This window comes from Larus michahellis, chromosome 3, assembly GCF_964199755.1.
Source record: "Larus michahellis chromosome 3, bLarMic1.1, whole genome shotgun sequence".
In the NCBI taxonomy this organism is placed as follows: Eukaryota; Metazoa; Chordata; class Aves; order Charadriiformes; family Laridae; genus Larus; species Larus michahellis.
In genome coordinates, this window is record NC_133898.1 from 74,254,117 (window position 1) to 74,279,190 (window position 25,074).

Below are 25,074 nucleotides of genomic sequence, written 5' to 3' on the forward strand. Positions count from 1 at the left end.
TAATTTTTAATCAACAGCCCCAAGAATAAATGACTAAGCATAAAGGAACTATTTTGTTTGGCCTGACTGGGCATTCGTTCTATTTAAGTTTGGACAGAGATTTCCACAATGACCACTTTGTGGGATGCTATCATCTTCATTTTGTGTAGTTTGTATTTAATTTAATCTTTTTTATCTTTCTGATTGAAAATATAATGGTAGTGTCCTTATATTACTGTGACTTGAAACTACCGGACGAGTAATTCCACTTATTCTTATCCCAAGGGTAAGAAGTTCTTTATACACATGCACTTCCCAAATAAATTAGCTATTCTGTCCTCCCTGTTTAAGGCACACACTCATTATATAGTGCTTAATTTCTGGAATTCCACTATTTGGGGAAATTACTATTCTGACAACATTCTCTTTTATCGCTTGTCATTGAGACACCTCTCTTTTGTTCTGTTTTAACTTTGCCAGTGGGTATATATACATTTGGATTACCTCTGACTTTTTAGCCATTACTTAAGTTTTTACTGACAAAGATTTTTCTACTAACATGGAAATGCAACCTCTGCAGTCACACGCTTCCTGGTTTTGATCTGGCCTGTAAGTACTGAAATACAAATCAACTTACATCATGATATTTTCAACATGATTGAAACCAATAAATCCTGGAAATTTTCCACTGAGAACATCATGGATAGTGAAAAAATGTTTCATACAAGTACCATTTCCAATTTTAAGTGGATTTACTTCAGTCTTGCTCAGCCAGCTTTCTAGTTCACATTCAGCAAAGATTTTAGTAAATATAGTGACAGAATAACCTAAAAAAAATAATAATTCTAATAATTCTGTTCCTGGTATGAGTGATATTTGCAGAAAATAAATTCTGTCTTTTCAGAAACATTTGTGCCAGAAATGCAAGTTTAAGAGGCTAGTCTTCTTCAAAACATAAGGAGATATAGTATCTATTTATTTATATAGCTATTTTGTTCATTAATTTACAATTAAAATTACCAGTAATCTGTGTTGAATATTAGTAATGTTGTATTCAGTAACTGAATACATTGAAAGAGCATAGATACAGACTACAGAATAAACATTCACATTCGTTATTATCCATGGCAAACTACTGAATCAAGGAACAAACTGAGGAATATCATTATGTGTGCTTGAACGACATGTTAGCAAACAAAACATCTTGCCAATGGCACATTTTGAAACAGAATCAGTATCCTGATTCACAGTCTCCTGTGATGGCCAACAGACAAAGCTGCTACTAATATGTTCAAGGTCTTTATTTACTTAATTGTACTTATAGCATTATTGGGCATTAGCTCAAAATGATTATGCAGAAGATTACTGCTTATGTCTTCAAATTATCATTTGCTCTGAAAAGTTGTGTAAGTAGTTTTTGTGACTACGTGCGTCCTTCTATAAATGTCTACATTTTAGTTGCAACACAGTAAATCATCACATAAATGTAATTAACATGAACAACTGAATGATTTGTTTCAGAATGGAGACAAAAGTACTTTTTGAGAAACCGCTTTATAGAGAGCAGTCTCAGGTTGGAGTCTGACTTCATAGACTTAAAGAAGTCTTGCAGGCTGACCTGAATGTACAATGATCATTCCATTTAATTTCATCCTCCTCTTCATTAAATGGGTTTATATACATTTTTTTTCCCAACAGTTATAAAGAAAGCAGAAGTAAAATACATTTTGTAATAACTCCTGTACTGAGCTGGAGTACACATATTTTCTTATTTTAAACAAAACAAGTATCTGGAAAATAAATCGGATTAGGTCAATAAGGTAAATTAATCTCAGAAGAACTCAGTTATTAAAAAATGTTAAGCATAAGAATTTTTTTTTTTTTACTATAATTAACTGTTTCATCAGGAAAAAGAACTGAAAACTGGTTCTCTTACAAGATTTAGTAAAACCGTCTCCTGAAATTTTTTTTCGTCAAAAATTCTGGCCAAATCATTAACTACATGGAGCCTGTCTTTAAAATTAAAAAAAAAAGTAGCTCAGCAAGCATGTCTCTAGAAATGCAGATACCCTGCTGTCCTTGGCTTTACAGTTTTCTATGGCATGGTTAATGATGTTTGATAGTATGTACATATGAGAGACGAACTGCTGTACATGGAAGATACTAAATTGCAATATACAACTGAAATATTCCAAAACAGATCCGGTAGACTTAGGGCCAGTTGTCATATAAGGCATTAAGTAGATCCCACTAGGGGTGTTGAAGCCATTGACAATGTCTAGTCTTTAAAAAGACATAGATTAACTCACTTATACTCTCTAGGGCCTAATGGTTTGGCAGACTGATGATGCTGCAAGAAGCTCAGACATAAGGTAATTGCCTCTTTCTCTTTTTTAATATATATCAGCAATTACGTGTTAAGTAATGTACCGGTAATAATCTATCCTTTCCTCCCAGACTTAATGTGACCAGGTATTACCCTGTACAAGATTCTTTTTGCTCTTAAAGGTTGCATATTTGCTTTGTGTCAAACTGAGATCCTTGTTCTCTTCTGCTAGTCTACTGTGGTCTGTACAAGTCCCTGTTATGCTCACTATTATTAGGGGTGTTACTATAATGTTTAAGAGGAGGAAATTCTAGAACAGAATAAATTAATCCTTGGGAAAATGTTAATAACATTGTTGTCCACTGCATAATTTTTCTTCACACACAACCAAAGTCCACTTGAACTGTGCAATGAACAGGTCATTATGAAAAAACAATTTGTACAATCTCCTACTAGCACAGGTCTGAAACAAGGTAATTCCTTCTGGATTAAAATTTTTCACTCTTATTGGTATTCGATCTTCACTTTATGCTCAAGGCAGGAGAATTTATTCTTCAGTGCAAATGCCTTTACACTTTCTTATCACTCTTGCTTTGTCTATAAGACTGCTCAATAAAACCTACAAAATTGTACAAAAATTCTCTCTTTGTTGGAACTAATTCTAGAAGAAGTAAATATAACAGGTCTAGAAGATACAAATAAGCAGTGGATATTACAGTGGAGTCTACCTCCTAGACATGATTTTCCTCAAATTCTTACACTTCAGTATTCACTTCAAAGTTTCTCTCTATTTGTTCATGTCACTGTCAAGCACCAATAGACATTCCTTTATTTTCTTCCCATGGCAGTGAAGAAACAAATACTTAATTTTACAGTGCTACCTCTGTAGCACTGTAGCCATAAGGTGGGCTTCAGCTGTCAGGTGGATTCCTCTGTTTGGAGAAGAGAATGACATTCAATACAAATGGAACTTCTTGTCCTTCTTATATATTCTGAGAATGCTTTCTAGAAATGTTAAAAGAACAGTAGAATGACATTGACAAGATTTCCCATATGCAGGAACCAGAAAACATCAGTTCATTCAATAGCATTTCCTTGCTCTTTTTCACCATAGAATCATAATATCACAGAACGGTTTGGCCAGAAGGGACTTTTAAAGATCATCTACTCCAGCCACCCTGTCATGGGCAGGGATATCTTTCACTAGATTAGGATTCTCAAAGACCTTTCCAACCTGACCTTGAACACTTCCAAGGATGGAGCATCCACAACTTCTCTGGCAACCTGTTCCACTGTCTCGCCATCCTCATTGTAAAAATTTTCTTCCTTGTGTTCAATCTAACCTACCCTCTTTCAGTTTAAACCCATTGCCCCTTGTCCTGTCGCTACAGCCTTTAGTAAAAAGTTTTTCTCCACCTTTCTTACAAGTCCCCTTTAAGTACTGGAAGGACACAATAAGCTCTTCCTGGAACCTTCACATCTCCAGGCTGAACAACCCCAACTCTCTCAGCCCATTTTCACAGGACAGGTGTTCCAGCGCTCCAATTGTTTTTGTGGCCCTCCTCTGGACCTTCTCTAAACAATCCATGTCTGTCTTGTGCTGTGGGCCCCAGAGCTGGACACAGTACTCCGAGTGGGGTCTCGGCAGAGTAGAGTAGGGGGGCAGAATCACCTCCCTCGACCTGCTGGCCACGCTTCTTTTGATGCAACCCAGGATATGGTTGGTCTTCTGGGATATGAGCTCACATTGCTGGCTTATGTCCAATTTTTCATCCACCAGTACCCCAAGTTCTTCTCAGCAGGGCTGGTCTCAATCCCTTCATCCCCCAGACTGTATTGACTTTGGGGATTGCCCCAACCGAGGTGCAGGACATTGGCTCTTTGAACTTCATGATGTTCACATGGGCCAGTCCTCAAAGCTGTCAAGGTTCCACTGGATGGCATCCCTTCCCTCCAGCGAATCAACCGTGCCGCTCAGCTTGGTGTTGTCGGCAAACTTGCTGAGGTTGCACTCAATCCCATTGTCTATGTTCTTGATGAAGATATTAAATAATACTGGTCCCAGTATGTACCCTTGAGGGATACCACTTGTTATTGGTTGCCACTTGGACATTGAGCCACTGAGTATAGCTCTTTGTATGCAGCCATCCAGCTGCTTCTTATTCATCTAACAGTCCATCTGTCAAACTCATATCTCTCCAATTTAGGGGCCAGAGTGCTGTGGGGGACCATACCAAAGGCCTTACGGAAGTCTAGACAGATTACATCCATAGCTCTTCTCTTGTCTACTGATGTAGTTACTCCATTGTAGAATGTCACTAGATTAGTCAGGTGGCTAATTATCCATAGTAGAGTGAGGAATATGCGCTGAGCATATCAGCACAGCTGGAATTCCTCCATAGACCGAACAGGGAGAAACCAAGCCTCCAGGCAGAGCCCTACCCAGGTGAAGAGCATTGCTTCTCTCCAGAACCCTCAGTAATTTGCATTGCTATTACCTCTCAGGCATTTGCATTGATGGAACCTATGATAGCACTGCTAAAAACCACATTTACATCTTAGTCATTATGCTGGCTAACCTTTGTTCCTACTGAAATCCTTATTCTCCGTTTCAACATTGTGCTGTTAAGCAGTCTTTTATCATTATTGTTTTCACAAAAAATGGCTTAATTATTATCTTTCGAAAAGATATCTTTGAACAGACACTCATTCCCACCCTGAGAACAGATGTTTCACCTCCTGCATCAATTGCTCATTTATTGGTTAATGGCTTAGGTTTACAAGCAAAAATGAATGTGTTCTTACTGAACTTGTATTACAATTAACCACTCTGGTGATATTAAACTTCAATTTCCTGTCCTCGTTGTCCACCACAACTCCTGCATCCCATGTAATCTGAACTATTTTCCAAGGCTTGAAACCATGCAGTCACCTATTCCCCTCACCCACTTCTAAACTTCCCTGTGATTCTTGCAAGTTCAAGGACACTCTCACCTGTGGTGTCCCATCTTTCTAAAACTTATTTCCTCTTCTCCCTAAGCCACTGAATCATTTCTTTAGATCTCACCTTAAAACCTCCCTGTTCTCTTTAACCTATGATTCAAAACCTCTGGAAAACATTTTTGTGATATCCTTTATGAAGCATGCACTGTAAAAAGAAAATTTATCATAGTCTTGTTGAAGCAAGCTATACTTGAGGCACTAAAGTGACTGTGGATTAAGGATCCTATAGGGTCCACTCAAGATAGATTGACCCTTGCAGAATCTTTTGAAATCTGAGTTTTTACATCCACTCACCTGAAAACCTCATAGCTACACACTTGCAGGTTTATAGGCTGTTGTCTTTCTTCTCACCCTTGAACTCATAACTTTACTCCTGGTGTCAGACAACACCACTGAGATTTGCCTAGTTTCAACGAGGTGCCTACTCTGGGCTCAGCAGAACTGAAGAAAAGGATGCAGTTCCCTTATCTCTAGCTCCAGTGACGAGTACCATTTCCTCTGTCCTGACTTTAGCTACTCTCCAAAAAGAGCATCAGCAGAAATTAAAAAAATCACAGCGCTCCTCAGTTGGTCCAACTAAATGAAGGATGAAAGTTTCGTCATTGTTTCCTCACCTAAGCAGCCTGTGAGAGATGGCAGATTCAGGTGTCTATTATAAAATCTGAGCAAGACAAACAATTTGACCTTAGATTGGTTCTATCCAATTCACTGAGAGGATCCAGGGGGGCAAACTCACAAAGCCAGATGGGCTACACAGTGAGGGTGAGGGGGAGATCTAAGAAAAGATATGTGTGAAAATTAGTAGGATGGTGTGGCACAAACAGTATCATCCAGAAACTCAAGTGAATGGTACCTATTTATAAGGCTGGTATTCCTCCCCATTCACAATGCACTCATCGTTGTAGCAGGTAATTTTCTGTACTCCTATTGAAAAGCCTATTTAAATCTAGCTTTTTTTGTTTACCTCAGATAAGCATTTTATGCTTATGCTCGTTTTTCTTACTTGGAATAGTCTTGAGATGGAACTTTTTACTCTTTTTATTTAAATGACACTTGCTTGAATTTTATTTTATTTTTATTTATTTTATTATTTTCAAGCCTTTTTCACTGTTCAAAGCACTAGAAATGGAAGAAGAAAATCCCAGTTCACAGTCACGTGAATCCCAGAGTTGTGACTTGAAGGAAATACTCTAAATATTTAAGGCTTGCATTATAGTTTTCCATGTCAATAGCATATGTTTTGGAATATATTCAGTTGTGTGCATGCGTAAAGACATTATGCATGTGGACACACATTTTCTGCATATAGGAAATCACAGAGACAGAAACACAGACACAAATCTTAATATAATACCCTTAGCATCACGCTACTGCAATATGACTGGCAGCACAGGGGTATAAGCAAAGTATTTCTATCTCCTAAGTGATCACTGGTATATGAAACAACAGTATAAGAAGAAAGAAACTTTGCAGAAGCAGGTACAGATTCAGTGAAGTTACTTTCATTTGACATGAAAATATGGTTGTGTACGGGCAAATCTTTTTGACTGCTCTCTGTCTTTGAAAAGTATACAAGCTTTAACTGAATTAGCAGTCAATTTTGATAGAAATATTGTTATGCAAATCTATTTCTAACAAAAGGTGTTCTGAACGATGGCTTTCCGATTTGTCATTCTGCTTTTATAGACCTACAAATGGGGAAAAAAAATGAACGTAGCATATGAAATGAGGATTTCATTAATACTGTATTGTAGCAGAGAGTACAGCAATATTGAGTCTGTGTATGAGACGCAGCTGAATAAGGAAAAGAAATGGATTAAAAATATAAAGATCCAAATCCTTACTTTTATTCTGGAGCCCTCAGTCAATAACTATCAAACCCGCATTTCTTACCGTATTCTCATTCTTCATTTTCAACTTGGACTGTAATTTCTAACAAAAATATATGTAACAGGCACTTCAGCAACAATGGTTAATAACAATAATAAGTAACTATAATAAATCATGGATCTGTTGGGGAGGTCCAGCGTATCTAGGAAAGTTATGGCTAGCATTTATTCTAGCTCTAAATCCCTGTAATTCTGAGGATGCTGTAATTCTTTAAACTGACTTTACTTCTTGAAAGTTCATATTGTCATGTAGTTTGTCATCATACTGATTTTCAACTTTTGTAGGTTGTTGCCACTTAACTACTGCAGGTGTCTCAAAAGCATAATAAGTACATACACAATATTACAGAAGAAAGTTAAACCAAGATAAGATTTCGATTTAATTAATAGAGTTTGGAATACCTTTTGTTTTTTTACATGCACATCAGAATAAGTAAATAAAATTAAATACTTACTCCTGTTATGTAGCGAGGTCTATACTGGATGGTTCCAAATAAGCCAAGTATGACTATAATAATATGTATAAAATTAGCCAGGATGGGTGCCCACTGATAACCAAGGAAGTCAAATATCTGCCTCTCGAGCACAGAAACCTAAGATTAAAAAGCAAAAGCATAAATAGATTAGAACAGACCAGAAAACATCTCTTAGGGCATTTACCCTTCCCATACCCAAGATAATTGCCCTGAATTCAAGAAATACTTCAGTCAGCAGTAACATGAAATGAGTTTGAAATGTTTCACCTTCTTGTTTTAATGAAAGCTGCATTTCTCACTGACAATTTACTGAGTTACATTCAGCTAGCTAAAATATTCACGTGGGCAATTCTACCGAGATACTAAACTGTCCACTAGGATGGTATGTTTGCAGGAGGAGAAACACAAATCATTTTGTTACATATACTAGTAAATGGTATAATGCTCTAGGGTATTGGTGCTGAAAATAAGTGGCAGACTTATGACATCATCTCAGCTACTTTGCTTCCATTCCAAACCCCATTCTTCAGCCTAGTCCTGTATCTTTACTTCCACTGTTTCCCTGCCTGTTGATCTTTTCTCTTCCCTATGTCCCCAGCTATCCTGTCAGAGGGCTTTAACCTGTAACCAAACGCATGCAACTTTTTGACTTGGTTCTACTAATAATGACTTTAGTTTACCTCCTCCCACTGTCACAAACATCAGGTGAAGTATAAGCTGTTACTCAAGACTCTAGATACTTAATTTTAAAAAGTGAATTAAGGGACAATCTTGGGCTGTTGATGACTGTTTTCAGGCAACACCATTCCAAGCAGATAAATTAAAAAGTAGAATTTCTAACAGTATCAGTAGATCTCATTGCAGAATCCAAATAGTAGGTGTCCTTTAACTAGTGTTCAGACATTATATCAAAACACAGCACTGCACCCCAACCCATAAGCAGAATGGCATGTTTTGATAAAAATAATATTGATATGAATATTAGAAGGCAACATGATGGTGCATTAAATTTAGACAGAAAGGGTAAGGAGTTTCTTAGACACCATTCCAACGATTTCACTAACTAGAATGGTGAATAGATGATTTTCATGAAAATGTGAATAATTAAAATTAAAAAAAAAATAAAATAAAAATAAAAACAAAAATGACAACAACAACAATGCCAACACCACACACACAAAAGAAAGAAAGAAAAAGCAAACTGTTTCTTTATAAAGTTTCATTAAATTACAGCTGACTATTTACTCAGTTTATATTACGCTGTGGATTAATTGAATTAAGTGTATCTGCCACACGCTCCATTCATTTAAAGAATAACACCTTTTGAGATCAAATACTAAATGAATAATTAACTACTGTTCGCTACTGTTCTTGCATGATATAGCTATGGGAGACTTTTTCAACTTTCACATTGCAGTCCACTGCCACAACAATTTTGAAATTAAGTAGGAAAACTTGCCAATAAAAAGACAGCCTACACTTACACCAGAATCGCAAATGCAAAAGAGTGTTAATTATATAGTACTTACTGACATATGTTGAACTTTAAGATAGGGTGCATTGGGTTTGTGTGGCAAGGTTTTGGTAGCAGGGGGAAGGGGAGGGCTACAGGGCTGGCTTCTGTAAGAAGCTGCTAGAAGCTTCCCCTGTGTCCAAAAAAGCCAATGCCACCCGGCTCCAAGACAGACCCACCACTGGCCAAGGATGAGCCCATCAGTCATGGTGGTAGCACCTCTGGGATAACATAGTTAAGAAGGGGAAAAAGTGCTACACAACAGCAACTGCAGATAGAGAGAGAATACATGAGAGGAACAACTCTGCAGACACCAAGAACAGTGAAGAAAGAGGAGGAGGTGCTCCAGGTGCCAAAGCAGAAATTCCCCTGCCTGCAGCCCATGGAGGTTAATGGTGGAGCAGATATCCACCTGCAGCCTGTAGAGGACCCCACTCAGGAGCAGATGTGTGCCCAAAGGAGGCTATGACCCCATGGGAAGCTTGTGCTGGAGCAGGCTCCTGGCAGGACCTGTGGCCCTGTGGAGAGAGGAGTCCATGCTGGAGCAGGTTTGCTGGCAGGACCTGTGACCCTGTGGGGGACCCACGCTGGAGCAGCCTGTTCCTGAAGGGCTGCACCCTGTGGAAGGGACCCACACTGGAGCAGTTGATGAACAACTGCAGCCTGTGGGAAGGACTCACATTGGAGAAGTTCGTGGAGGATTGTCTCCTGTGGAAGGGACACCATGTTGGAGCAGGGGAAGAGTGTGAGGAGTCCTCCCCTTAAGGGGGAAGGAGCAGCAGACACTTGTGATGAACTGACCCCATTCCCATCCCCCTGCACTGCTCATGGGGAGGAGGTAGAGAATTTGGGAGTAAAGTTAAGCCTGGGAAGAAGGGAGGTATGAGGGGAAGGTGTTTTTAAGATTTAGTTTTTATTTCTCATTACCCTACTCTGATTTGATTGGTAATAAACTAATTTCCCCAAGTCTCTTTTGCCTGTGACAGTAATTGCTGAATGATCTCTCCCTATCCTTATGCTGACCCATGAGCCTTTTTTTATATTTTCTCTCCTGTCCAGCTAAGGAGGAGGAGTGACAGAGCAGCTTTGGTGAGCACCTGGCATCCAGCCATAGGGATTCTCAAAATACACCTGGGCAAGTTTGTCTCCCATATCATTTTGAATGTGAAAGTTCAGGGTTTCATGACAACCACTGAATTCCTCTCTACAACAAAGATTTCCTTTCACACAATGCATCCACCTTATAGCCAGTCAGAGTATTTTTGTCCTACATCATCCAAGATCTTAATGAACTGATTTGTGCTATCCTACAACTCTCCCTAGCAGCAACATCATAGAGGAGTTCCCAGAAGCCCAAGATATAATATTCTAATGGTGACAACGTGATGAAGAAAGAAAAAGAAGGCCAAGCTGTATTAGGAACTTCATCAAATCTCAGACTCCCTGTACTTCTAAGTTTATCATTAAGAAATATTTCCTTTACTACTGACACAGTAATTTATATAAAAAAGACCAACACATGACATAAAGCAGTGTTATGTAGGTCTGTGTGATGTCCATTAGGGGTATCAGCAAAAGATCTGCTACACCTTAAGTGCTGTTAAACAGGTAACAAAGGGAAAATGCTCACTCTGAGCACACAGCTCTTATTTTCATCAGCTGAACATAGACTAAATGACAATAGCAAAGCAGTAGCAAAAAGAGTCTAGACTGTACAAGCTTCTAGTATAGTAACAGCAGGCATTCAGCAAGCAAAAAACACAAGGGATGACGCAAATCATTCAATCAGTAGGAAATCATACAGTTAAGTATGCCAATTATAGAGAAAAACTGCAACACAGTAGTTAATTATATAAGAAAGTAGAAAACCCAATACTCCTGCTGCAACTTGAGGTTAAAAGGAAACAGCACTATCATGCATCAAATATATTTTATTTTTTTTCTTTTGGTGAAAGACACAATAGTTCCACCAAAAGATTTTTATGGGGCTGTGTTGGATAAATGGCTCTTCTATGCGAATCGTCGCTTCCCACGCGCCTATGTACCGCAATTTCTTCAGCACCAAGCATCCACGCCCTCAGATGTTGTGGCCATGTTGAAACTTCGGGGGGGGACACCTACCCCCAAACATGGCACACAAGGCAGTGAGTAAACATTGGCGGTGCAGAACAAGGAGACAGGTCCGCACCACCTCTGTCCCTATGTATCTACCTCATGTTTGCCATAGGCAGACTTGCTATTAGACTTTCTCCTGTCACTCCAAGGAATCAGTTGTGTGTGGGTACTGCTGGATGTGTGAAATAGGAGCGTTCTGGTCCACTGTGCAGATATAAAATGCTGCAGAAATGCAGCTGCTGTTCCTTAGAAGACCAGACTACCGCAGCAAGGTGCCTTGCAGATTTATCAAATGGAAAATATAGGATAGAACTAGACCTTTATTCCCACTTCCTGAAGGGATGAAGGTGGAGAGAAAATAGAAACAACCCACAAACAAAAACAGAAAAACAATATGGACTTACTACATGCAGTTACTAAAAAAAAATTAAAATCTCATTCGGTCTGTGTTTCTAAAAGGGGAAAAGTGAAAAGCAGGACAAAGTACTGACAAAATCTATTAAAAACAGTATTATGTAGCTTCCTCCTCTTCCACAGATGCCAGAATCATAAGGGATTTCCTTACATAGCAAGAGAAAATTTAGACCTGATTTTGAATGATTTTTTTTCCCCTTTACTTTAAAAACTTAAATTTTTTGGTTAACCAACTGCACTTCTTTCTCCAAATCAAATCCACCAGCTTCAAACGTTTAATGATGTTTCAAGGATATTACAGAGAACAAAGAAAAGGTGCGATAAAGAAATAATAATCTTTAAACTCTAGGAATAGATAAGGAATTGTCCATTTTCTTTCTTCTTCTGGAAAAAAACAGTTTAAAATGAGAACAGGCATGAGGAAAAATGGATCCTTTGGGTGAAAATGTACACTATGGTAAGAAAAGAAAAATAAGTTCTAATCCAACTACATTTTAATAATTCAGTAAACCCAAAATGTAGGGTTATGGAGAGTCAGTTTGTAATGTTAGAAAATGAACATCCACCACGTTGTCTTCTAAGGCTTTCAAAGAAATAAAATATCATAGACAGATTATCTTATGTAATCACTGATAAAATTATAGAAGAGTTAAGTGTAATTACAGTGAACCATTTTTACTAATACATTATTTTTTTCCAGACTTCTGCTAACTGTTTTAAAAATAAATACAAAATAAAATCAGCCTGTATACTGTCAAGTTGGAATAGCTCAAGCTATTTCCAGATTCTTGTCAGAGGCTAGTTGTTAATAGGTTAACAGTGTTACTGACCTTGAGGGATCTAAGAATTGAATTTCCAGAGGATAAAGAAAACCATTTTGAGATGATTTTTAAAGTATATGATTGGACTAAAATTTCAGACAGGAACCACAAAGGAGAAACCAGTCAAAAGATGATTTATAACACAAACTCCAAAATGGAAAATGACAAAGTGCCTTTCCTCAGCAAGCTCCTTGAGAAGAAACTCAACCACGACTACTTCACAATAATACAGAATCAAAACTTTGCATTGCTATAAATTAAAGCGCACACAGGCACAAGCTGGTATGTACGGCCCCCGCCAGCCATGGCCCTTGGACAGCACGCCCAGCACAGAGGAACCCAGTACGCTGGGGCCTGGGACAGTATCAGACTCAACGGATGGACTCATCAGCTGAGTCATGGTAACAGGCTCTCAGCTCACTCCAAAGGAAGAAGAGAGTATTAGCTTAAATCACAGTGAAGGAGAATTAAGCAGCCGTGGTTTATATCATGACTGGTGCAGGCTAAGAATGAGCTACAGAAATTAAGCTCTAATCACTAACTCATTAAGTCCCTTCAGCTCAATTGTGTGGCATCAGATGCCCACAGCTTCTAATAATTTGGTGTGTTTTTAAGTTAGACATACAGTTTTTTAACCACTTTCAGTTCTTGGTTCTATGGCATAGAAAGTTAAAAAGACCCCAATGAATGTAAGTATTTTGGACCTGTGGCTTATGAAAGAATTCTAATGCTAAATCCTACCTGCATCATGTACAACATCCTCAGCTAACCCTTCCCCAGAACTTCCATCATTTTGAGGCAGAATGCATACATTTGTCCCATTCCTTAGAGAGGTTCATTTAATTTTTCATCGACATTTCAGATAGTATCCTGAGATAGAGGGCCCAGTTACCCAATGAATTCTCCACAGTTAGCCAGCAGAAAACCAGAATATTTTGAAAGTCAAATCCATACAAAATACACCTATACATCTGCAAGTGTATATGTGCATATGAGTCAAGTCCTTTACCGCAAGACAGCGGGGAAAGAAAAAAGATCTGAATTTTTCTGTAAGAAGAAAGAGAAAAATAAAATTAAGTTCTGTGAAGAGCTGTCGACACAATGGTGTTCTCAGCACATCTAATAAAAACCATCACAAGCACAGGTAATTCAAGTTAAAATCAAGAAGGAATTAGTTTCCACTTGTCCATTGGTTCCTTAAAGGAATCACGTATATACTAAGCCCCTGTCCTTAATCCGCTTGATGCTGCTGAGAGAAGGAATAGGCCTTCACCACACTTGATAAGAAGGTAATCATAGTTTTTAAAAATCCTGTGTAAGACCACATCCCTGCATCGTATTGTCTACAAGTGGATTTCTGCTGTGACTTGCTGAGGACAACAGGGCTCTCCATGGGTACAGAGTGTATTCTAAGTCTCAGCTGCTGCCTTCTCTAACTGAACACAGTAATAATAAAAACCTGGTAAATACAAGCTTTCTACAGTAGGTTTTCCGTTATGTAATAATGAGAAGCAGAACTGTTATCTAAATAACACTTCAGTTATTATTACTTATGACATGAAAATAAGAAAGATTCTAGCTAAAGCTGAGCTGGTGAAGCTGACGGTTTAAATAAAAATGATTTACTGTGCACTGAACATATCTTCAGGGTATTATATTCACAATTTATAAATATTTAGACTTCACCATACTTAAATAGAGACCCAGCGACTCAAACAATAACAAAATCAAAACCCTGTCTTCCAAGTACTTCCCTGAAAGAATCGCCTCCTGTGTGGGCGGGCAGAAAAAAAAAGAAGAAATTGATGGCAAAATGCTTGATCAACAAGTTCTATTCTTGCAAAATACTTTCTCTGCAAAAGTCATGAAATACCAATATCCATGCAAGAGATAAATGACGGGGGGGGGGGGGGGGGGGGTGGTGGCGGAAGGGGAAGTCCCTAATTTTACACTCAATGATTTGGTATTTTTAATACTGCTTCCTCAAATTATTTTAAAAATAACCTTATAGGAACCACATTCCTAGAATTACAATAAAAGCCTAATTAAATAAGTGTTGCACTTAAGGTATGTTAAATTTTGAAACCTGGAGCAAATACTTGAATTCATGGCAATATTTTATAGAGCTGCACAGAGCTATAGAGATAATTGTGTCTCAGATGTCTATAGTTTTGGTTTTGTTTTTTTACCATACAAGACCAAATTCACCTTTGTTAATAACTTAAAACAAAAATTCAGAATTTGTGAGGTATAGTAGATTCCAATACTGTTGAAACCAGAAGAGTATTCCAGTGTATCCATTTGTCTTCAGAGCAAAGTTTTAAATATAGCTGCACACTTGATCCCAATGACTAGCTTAAATGGGTTGGGGTCTTATGTTCATGCTGCAATTTAGATCACAAATCTTAACATCATGTTACAGCAAATTTTGTGTGTGTGTGCATGTGCGTATGTTTTAAGACTAGAGAGTTACTTATTTCTGGCTGGCCAACAGCAACAAGATTTAGATTTGTATCAGAACCACATCCTGGTTCTGAAAGAAACTGAAAGAAAGAAAAAACTTTCTGAAAGAAAAAAAAGCCTGAAAGAAAATTTGAAAAATCTCTCATGTACGCTGTTCTACCCATGAGGCTAAATATCATTGTTAGTATTTCAGCCCCAGGATTTTAGTGGCTTAGAGGTGCTAAGAGTTTTAATCCCTATAAAGTAATTTATTTCCTGTTCATGATCATTTGTAATAAGAATTTGTGCCTTATTTTAATAAGACGTATTTGCACTCCACCAAAACCAGGAAGATAAGGACTGAATGTGCACAAAAGTAGTTCAGACTCAAACTAATAAATTGTGTCAAGTTATGAGGTTCATGTTTACCTTAAAGCCAAGATAATGTTGTAACAGGCTAGCTGTGACTGTGGCCAAGGGAAGGACCACGATAGATGGCTTAGTGACCACTGGAAAGAACAGGTTTAAACACTGCCAACATGCTCAACCCCATCTTCTCCTGCTCTGCCACTGACAATGGGAAGACCAAGACTGATCTCTCAGGGGTTCCCTTCCACCTCTCTGCTCTAGCCCTATTCCTCTCTCTCCTTTGCTCCCTTCTTCTAGCAAGAGCATCAAAGCCCTGGCTCCCACACCTTATCTTTAAGGTGGCAAAATCCAATTTTACTGATGCTGCTGAGAAGCCTTGAGCCAGTTCTGAACATAAAAATACTTTTGAATTAAGCTTTAATAATATTTTATAATTGCACAATCTGAATTTGCCTGCAGTAAAGCCTGAAGGCAAAATCAAGCATTCAGAGAACGTTCAGAAAGATTAGCTTTATCTGATACTTTCAAATTGTTTCTGTCTTTATGGAAATATTTGACAATAAAACAGGTCTCACTTTCTTTCACAACAACACAACTAGTTTTTACACAGTGATCCAAATCACAGTATACTACACTTGTAAACTCAACAAAGATGTGATAATGCTGTTTTGGATTTGACAAGAGGATGTATCTAGGGTATATTAACTTGAGGTAGTGAAACTATCTTCTGTGTATGTTTTTTCAGCTAAAAATAGAAAAAAGTTCCCTTTTTAAAAACAACAAAAAATTAGTTTCCTCTCCTTTTCAGCAGGAAAAGCACACCTGTAAGAAACGTCATTAGACAAATAATTTTGAGTGGTATTGGCAGGGACCACTCACTATCTCATCAGGGCTGAACGATGTGATAATAAGAACCGGGCATCTGGTATCAGAGGACTGTATCTGGTGAAAATAGCCAATCTAGAGTCACTATGGTGGTTTTACTTGTATTCAGGCATATAAGAGTGTCCACAAAGCAAGTGAATGACAACTAATCCATGTCAGACCCATAAGGCACTGAGTCTCTATGAAGCACCCCTTGCTTCATAGTCACTCATTCCACAACTAAACCTGGCTAAGCAGGATGCTGACTTTGTCTGACCTTACAGAAATCTCTCTTAAAATGCTCCTGTTGGAATATTCATTGTTCTTATATAGAATATATGAAGCACCTGCTACATTTTCATGCCATGGCACAACCTGAAAACTGACATTTAAACTATACAGACCGCTTTATGGAAGTGAGATAATTGACATCAGTCACAGTCAGAAAAGTTTCTAGCTGCTGAACTTTGCCTATTACCTGTGTATAAAGCCATTAGTCCTTAGGGAACTCCAAGTAGCGCTGAAGGCAGCAATGCGTCTTCTCCGCAACATGGCTACCTTAAGAGTCAGACTTGTTATCTGCTCTCTGCACCAGAGTCCCAGGGACAAGTACAAGGTTTCAGATCTCATCTTCCAGATGCACAGTGACCCAGGTCCAGCACCTTTAAATTCAACCACAGCTGGGGAACACCCCTTGTTCTCTACAACCCAGTTCCACAAACAGAATTTTCTATCGTAAGGGTGAAGCTTTTTTTTTTTTTTTGGTAAAGAAAATGGAGGATTCTCATAGGCTCGTTCAAGATTGTTAAGTCAACTCAAGAATCATTGATTAGAGCCAGGCAATTTGCAGCAATTTTCAATATTTCACCCTTTGTATTCAATCTGCTTTGGAACATGATTATAAAAAAAAAAAATAAAAATCAGCATATGTAACACCATATTCTGTCATAGCAATTACAGGAAAACCCTAGGTCATTTGGCAATTGGTGTTGGGGTCACCATTCCAAGCCCTGTGGACAGATAGAGTGAGTCAGTCAAGACACTGCCCTCAAAAAGATCCCATTAAACATTTCAAGGAAAACAAGAAAATGTTTCTGTTGGTTTTATGAAACAATATGTTTAAATGAATTGGACCCTAAGCTTTCTGTTTTAAAGAAACACAAACCCCATGCCATGCCCCTGGAAAGCACAGCCTCTGTAATGTAAGTAAGCAGTACAGATTACAGTCTCATTCCCTTGCCTCTTCCAACATTAAAGCTATAATAAAATTAAAAGGCAGACTGGCAATTCCTTTTGCCTAGCCCTGATGACAAATGTAACGAATAAAAAGCTAGTCTGTAATGACTAATGTACTAATACGGTATGCTGACCTCTTTTTAGTATGCCAATTCACACATGCATACACATATATCCTTCTCTTAAGTACACTGTTTCTGAAATATTATCTGTTTGCAGCCAAGCCTTATCAATTTACAAGGTAGCAAATAGTGAAAAATGGAGTACGATAATAAAGTTTCAGCTTAAGAGATAGTGAAACACAAAGCTCTACTCCCAGTTTGTTAAGACTGAAAAGACAGCCCTGACAAAAGACTTTGTGCCAATGCATGAAACACATGATGAATGGCAATTCACGATGAATGCTTGCTATATTCCATAGTGAACTGCTAATAGGTGCCACTGTACCCCAGTGATGAGAATGGTGTCAAAATATTACACTTCCACGTGAGTAGACTGTCCAGAAAATAAAAAGTAGTTGGATCAAAACTAAAATGTTTAAACAAAAGGGAGAAAGAGGAAAAAAAACAGAGATACTAAAAAGGGATATAATGGGTCTTCTTATTTGCATAAATGTTTATTGCAGTCAATAACACTTCTCTGATTTACACAGAGATAATTCACATAAACTAACTTGAGGCTAAACTCTGATTTCTACTGGGTGCTTATTTTGTGTAAAGGTTAGTGTCAAGTGTCCTGGATTAAACTCATTTGGTTATCCAAAATATGCACTCAAGCACAGTAGCAGTCTCTCAGCAAGTATTTTTGATGATGACTATAAGATTATTTTTTTACTTTGCTTCTGTACTTCCTATGGTAAAATACTGATAAGTAGTAGTATACTTCTCTGTATTGGAACAAGAATGATATCAATTTGCTGACACCGGTTGGTACCTTAATTATGTGAGGAAGGCTAGAGAGGGCTGCCTAACAAACCTGCATAGCTGACATTAGGGTGTTTGTGGAAGTTTTTTGCTTCATAAAAGAGCCAATCACATATAGTAAAACAAAAATTGCTCCATTGTCACAAATCGTCATTTCCACTTCTACATTTGCCTTCAAAATCTTCATTTTCCTCACCTTCCAATTTACTTGCTTTAATTCAGTGCCCACAGCAATTCTCCTTGGAAGCAGCAAAAGCTATAATCTAGAACTGCTGCAAGCTCTCCTCCAGCCGAGCCCTACCCCTGCCAATAGCTGCTATCATTCAAGTGGCACTTGCTGGCATGATAGCACAAAGTCGCAGCAATTTCTTTCTACTTTTCCATACCTCATATCCCCAGCTGTTCCAAGGGGGTGATCACCTTGCTGGTTTGATGAGGTCTAGAAAACTCAGCAATAATTATTGTGCTGGCAGCGCTGAAGGCAGCCAGCATCGCTAAGGCAGGAATTGGAATGCAGCCCAACCAACATAGCAGAATCTACTAATTTGTTGCACTGAATTTTTTGCTGTAAGAAATAATCATGAGCCTTGTGATAGACTATGAAAGGCAAATTAAATTGCTTGAGCCAGACTCTTCTACAGTGCCTAGCAAAAAACATAAAAAAATAAAAAAAGAGAAGAGCTGACAACGTTAGGTTAGCTGCTTAAATCTAGCCATTTTACATGCTTTGTGTTGGTAGTAAATGACCTCCTCAAATTATACAAAAAACAATCATTTACCCAATCATGACATCTCAAAAAAGAGGTACTTATAATTGTTTTTGACCGATTTAGTGTGGATTAGACTAGGAGAGGAAGGATAACACTGTTCAATTTAATTTCATAACGTATGCTATATTACACAAGATTGTAAAAAATCACACAGTAGAGCTTTTTTCCTACAATCATATTAGCCAGTGTTTTAAATGATGCACGCCTACTGACTTTCTAACCCTTGCTAGACAGTAGCTTTTAATACAATTATTTGAAGGTAACTACAATGTCTTTTTCAAAGTGGACTCCTATTATTAATGAAATAATAGGAAAAAATAACATCTACATAACACCAAATTTCTTCACATTTCTTAACGCTATAGGTGACCTCTAGAGAGGGTATTTTTAACTCAAGAAAAGATAATCTGATAATACTGTGTGTGTTGCTTCTGTGCTAAAGCAAGAGCATACCTTTGTGCAATGAACGCTGCACCTGCCGCTTCCTGTTCTGCGTTGCATGGCACTGTTTTGACTGGGGTAATGGTTTATCCTGTGGTTTATCCCTAGCCTGATGACATACTGATTAGAACTCCATTTAAAATGAAGATGCAGGCAACTGACCTCCTTGGCAAGTAGTACAGTTAGGTGGAAAAGGAGCTTACGTTGCTGCCTTCTTTCTGAGCAGTAAAAAATAACCGAAGCAGAGCCAACCTCTTTCACCCCTGCTGCTCTGTTACTGCAGCCAAGGAAAGAAAGAACCAATGTCCATTCTAAATGCCCTGCTATTGACAGGTAGTTCAACATTGGAGAGAAGGAATAGATAACGCTTGTGCACATCTGGGAAAATATGAATTAAAAACAGGAGTCATGAAGTTTTCTTTTATCGCACTATACAAAGAAAATCATGCCAGAAAGTAAAACTCCAGGACAAAGACCTTTGTATTGTGGGCAACTAACCAAGGTGCCAGCAGATTTCTGCCCGAAGCTGACAAATTTGCCAATGCCAATGATATTTTTGAAGTGAAGTTCATCTTCACACTTTGCGATAAGCTCAGATAGGAAATACTGCTTCCTGCATAGCTGCCCTCCTCTAGGTGAAACTGCCTTCCCTGCTGGGCTGAATGTTGCTAAACTGCGATCAAGTCTCTTTCTGCATCCCCTGCCCAGAAGTAGGTTTCACCACATACGTGGATGTAAAACCCTTACAGCTGAGCAAATAAACCTTCCCCATGTAATGACACTACTTTCCTAGGAAAGAAGACACTTGCCCATCACAGTCATAACTTCTATTTAAAAAACAGAGGTGAGGTCCAATCTACCTAATTTAGAACCCTAACTTCTGTCTGTGTTTTAGGTATTGAACTTCCACCAAATTTCTGATATACTCAATGAAAGTATGTGTCTCTGAAGGCCTCCAGAGGGACATCTGGTCTGACTAAGTGCAGGCACCCAAGTGAGAAAAACTGAATCTGATCCATCCATTTAATCTGAAAAAGTTATAATTATTACTAAATTAATTGATACAACTGATAGTCCATGAATAAACTGTCATGCCGTCTGCTGTTACAAGGACTGCCACAGATTCCCCATGGGATTCAGACAAAATCTTTTAATCTCAGGGTAATACACCCAGGCAGTATTTAAATCCTGATTTCAAGACAAAGTCCCTTGGAACTGTAGACTTCATTGACTTTCTCTAATTATTAAGTTTCTATCTTATTTAAATGTTTCTGAATATTTTATTCTGTGTACCAGTTTAATCTGTAAGGTGAAAAGGTACATATTAGTTTTCAGCATTATTATACACTGGACTTTCTCTTCCACCCTCCTAAAAGGAGATCAGGAACCAGTGGTGACACCAGCTAATGTCCTATCAACAGTCAGTGTGATGGAGTATAACTTTGGTCAAATGCTATTCAACCAGCTTCTTCTCTTCCTGTATTGCAGACTACAATTACGTTAGATTGGGAAAACATTTTGATGAATATAATTTGTTGCGGCAGAATCAACACTACTTTTGCTGAAGGATGTTAAGAATCAGTGACTGAACCTTCTCAGCATACCTGTTCCTTCATAAAACTTTGGCAATACTGAACACTTGAAGAAAACATGTTGTAAGAAGAGGTTATGTATGGAAGTGCTGAATTCTTCTGACTATCCAAATTTGCAAGGTAGACAATATTAAAATCGACAGCAAATTGTTGCAAAGGATATCACAGCACTGAATGACTAGGCATCAAAATGACAGAACAAATAAACTCCTGATAAATGCAAAATTATGTACCTCCCTGGGAAAGAATATTTAACATACACAGTGAATGCTTCTAAATTAATTATTACTACTGAGGAAATTATAAAATTATTCCAGATAGTTAGCATAAAATGTCAGCTTGATGATAAACAAAACCGAAATTTTAGAAATCATTAGGAAGGAGTGGGCAATGAAACAGAACTGCACTATCGGAGAGAGCAGCATGCTTGCAGCAGTAGACACAGTAAAACTGCAAAAGTACAAAGAAACGTAACAGGGATGATCACAATGGTGGAGGATTTCTACTGAAGACAGACTAAGCCAACTAGGACTCTTGAAATCAGTAAAGAGAGAGCTGTAGGGGGATATGAAAAAGTCTTTAAAATCAGGGATGATACAAGGTAAATAAGTAGGGAACAAGTTTTATTATTTCTCCTAGTACTAGCAATAGAGATGGCCAACTGCAATGATGTGAGAGTAACTGAAAACAATAAAAAAAAAAAGGAAATATTGTTTCACAAGCTGAATAATGAAACCTGGAAAAATATTACCACAGACTTTTTCGCTTTAGACAGAAAAAAAAATAGAGAATTTCATGGAAAATTAGTCCATTGATAACAGTTAGAAACGATGGTCTGGTCACAGCATTTGGTTTAAGTCTCATAATTACTGATTGCTGAAACCTGAGAGGGTAAATTGATGGAATGGCTAGGCTCTGCAGGGTCCTGCACTGTTCTCTAGGCAACTGCTACTGGCTGCCACCCGAGGCAGGTCTCTGTGGTTAGGGGATCTTTTGTTCTAATCTACTATGTTTTTTTTTTATCTTCCATTTGAAGTAGCTTACAGCTTTTTTTTCTTTTCAATTTAAATTGCAATGAAATTACTGCAAAATCACAAATTGTATTAAAATTATGCCCACTGACAGCATACAAGAATATGTATACTTATGCTTAAATCACAGAATATTATGCCTTCAGACTTTTGAAAGTGTTTACATTTAAATTGGGTCAGGAACCAAAGCAACATGATCTAAAATCATATTGCCTAAACTTATTTATAAAATTACTTTTAAACACGATCATTTCAGAGACAACCCCCCTTTAAATTTCAGTAACGCCACAGGACCGTAATCTCTTCTCAGGTCCTGTAAAAAGCTGTTTTCTAGTGGCTAATGGGAAAGGCAAAAAATAGGAGAACACAAAACAAAATTACTTCCATTATTTACAACTCCTTATCCCCTTGTTTTCATTTTAATCTTATTGCACATGTTATATAAGCTTAATGTTGAACAACACTAGTTCAAAAATTCAGAAAAATCCTGTAAAAGGCCCCACTTACTTACACGTAAAGATAAAGGGGGGAAAGAGGGTGTGCAAAACTAAGGCACAGGTCAAGTATTTGTGGATAAAATGAGACTACAGGAAAACTTGGGCCCAGTTTGGATTCATCCATCCTTTGGGATGGGTAACTTTTGTCTATCCTGGGATAAGTATTGATGTGCTGAAAGAGGGGAGATTTAGATTAGATAGTAGAAAGAAATTCTTTACTGTGAGGGCGGTGAGGCACTGGAACAGGTTGCCCAGAGAAGCTGTGGATGCCCCATCCCTGGAAGTGTTCAAGGCCAGGCTGGATGGGGCTTTGAGCAGCCTGGTCTGGTGGGAGGTGTCCCTGCCCATGGCAGGGGAACTACATGATCTTTAAGGTCCCTTCTAACCTGAACCATTCTATGATTCCTCTTGTTCTGCTTCTCTGTGGTGATTAGCAACCCTGCCTAAATAAATAAATAAATAAATTTGGAAGTCTGTTACTGTGCCTTTTATACAAAAATTCTCACAAAAGGACATGAAATACCACTATCTCAATTTAAAAAAAAGGGCCTGAAGAATGAGAACGATTGAGACCTACCAAAATTCACCCAAACAACAGCTGAATACCCCAGCATGGAGAATAGCTGACACGTCCTCAGTCCTGCTGAGAGCCCTAACCAGTGAAGTATATAGCCTTTGCTTGTACTGAAGACAACTGTTAGGTGGCACTTTCCTTTCATTATCAAAAACCAGAAGAGAGCCATCTATCTGTTTCTAATAAGCATCTGTTACCTGTATTACAACCTGGCTCTAATAATGTATACTATGAAAAAATGTAAGACTGTGAGGTACGTTAATAATAAGGTGATGGTGTTCCTGACGCTTTAAAAGCATCCAAAATATGAAAACTTCCTTATTTTAATTGGCCCTTTATTGGATGAACACTAGCTGGCACGGCATCAAGAGGTGACACATCTGGTAACTGCTACAGGATACACCCCCACCCAGAACTTTCACTGCAACAAGAACAAATCACTTGTATCACGTGTATGTTCAAAAGAAAAAAATATCACATAGATACAGCAGGCTAGTGCAACACCATGCAAGCTGGAGCACAAGACAGAAAAAGTTCTTTGCAACCTTAAAGTGTAACGTTTGAAGAGAAAATACATGCCCTACGAAGCCTGGACAGGAAGAATGTAACAGCAGATGGAGAACTCCATTGAGTGCTTCATCAGCCACATGCCAGCCACTGAATGGTGGCCAGTAAAAAGCTACACCATATTAAGTTATAAAATGGAAGGTGAAGTTGGCACTAGTAGTAAAGTGCAGCAATTTCAGGTAACAATGTATAGCTTACGCTGAGCATGAGAAATTTGAGTTCTGCTTTGAAAAGAGCAGAGGTAACTGAAATCATGAGTGATGGGCAAGGCACACAAGACTTTGTTGCTAACTAGCCTTCTAACTCTTCCTATATGCCTAATCTCCGCTTTGAAACTTTCCATACCTAAACTAGTAATCTATTTGCTGTGGGCCACAGAATGCGAATGAGCCATTTATTTTTATGCCAATGATGATAGCAAACAGGTTGGATAAGGGAGTTTCCTCTCTTTATCATCTAGCTAGGACTTTGCAGCTTCCTTGAGATGAGGTAGCTATGAGTTCTAGGCTCCTTTATCTTCTACAATTACATTATGTTACACAAGACAGATCTTCTTAAAAAAAAATAAAACATAAAAATAAAAAAGATTCTTTTTAAGAGAACTCCAAACCACAATTACAGCGCTTTCTTCTTCTTGTGAATCTACAAAGGGAAATGACTAGAGATAACAGAAGATGCAAGCAGTATGCAGCCAGTTGGTATCAGAATCCTATAGATAAACTGCATTTTTGTAGCTATGATACGACAACTTCATTGCCTTGGAAAGCAACAGGGATACCAATGGAAAACAGGCAATGATTAAAAAAGACAGAGATCTGGACACAGAAAGTAATAAGGTAGGGAATCACCCTTCTTTTCCTCTTATTTAAAGCCAGTAAATGTGGATGTTAGCAGAACTAGGTAGACACTTGGTATTTGCAAAAAAGGTTACTTAGAAATCTGAGCTTCTTATCTCTGTGTTTTTTAACCATTTTTGTCATTAACATAGGCAACATGAAAAATAATTCTACTTGTATGTAAATATCATGACCACTGTAGCAGGAAACCCAGTAATATTGTCTGAGCGATATCATCAGCTATCTCAACATAGTCAAAATAATACGAACCAATATACACATGCTGTAGAAAAATACTACATTCTTTGCACAAACATTTGTGATAGCGTTAAGAAATTGTTAAAAAGAGCGAGCTTTGGTGTTATCATGTACGTTAGTGTGATATTGTTCATTGTC

At 38.1% G+C, this 25,074-nt stretch overlaps 1 protein-coding gene across 2 annotated transcripts in view; it reads right to left on the reverse strand.

Moving 5' to 3' along the window:
- Window positions 1-25,074, reverse strand: part of NKAIN2 (sodium/potassium transporting ATPase interacting 2) — a 561,651-nt gene that overhangs the window by 297,673 nt on the left and 238,904 nt on the right. For both annotated transcript variants that reach the window (XR_012586233.1, XM_074580840.1), the window contains exon 2: window positions 7,653-7,790. Coding sequence is in view for 1 of the 2 variants with exons in the window: in XM_074580840.1 (XP_074436941.1) it covers window positions 7,653-7,790 (138 nt within the window). In the remaining variant the exon portion in view is untranslated. The remainder of the gene's footprint in view (window positions 1-7,652; window positions 7,791-25,074) is intronic.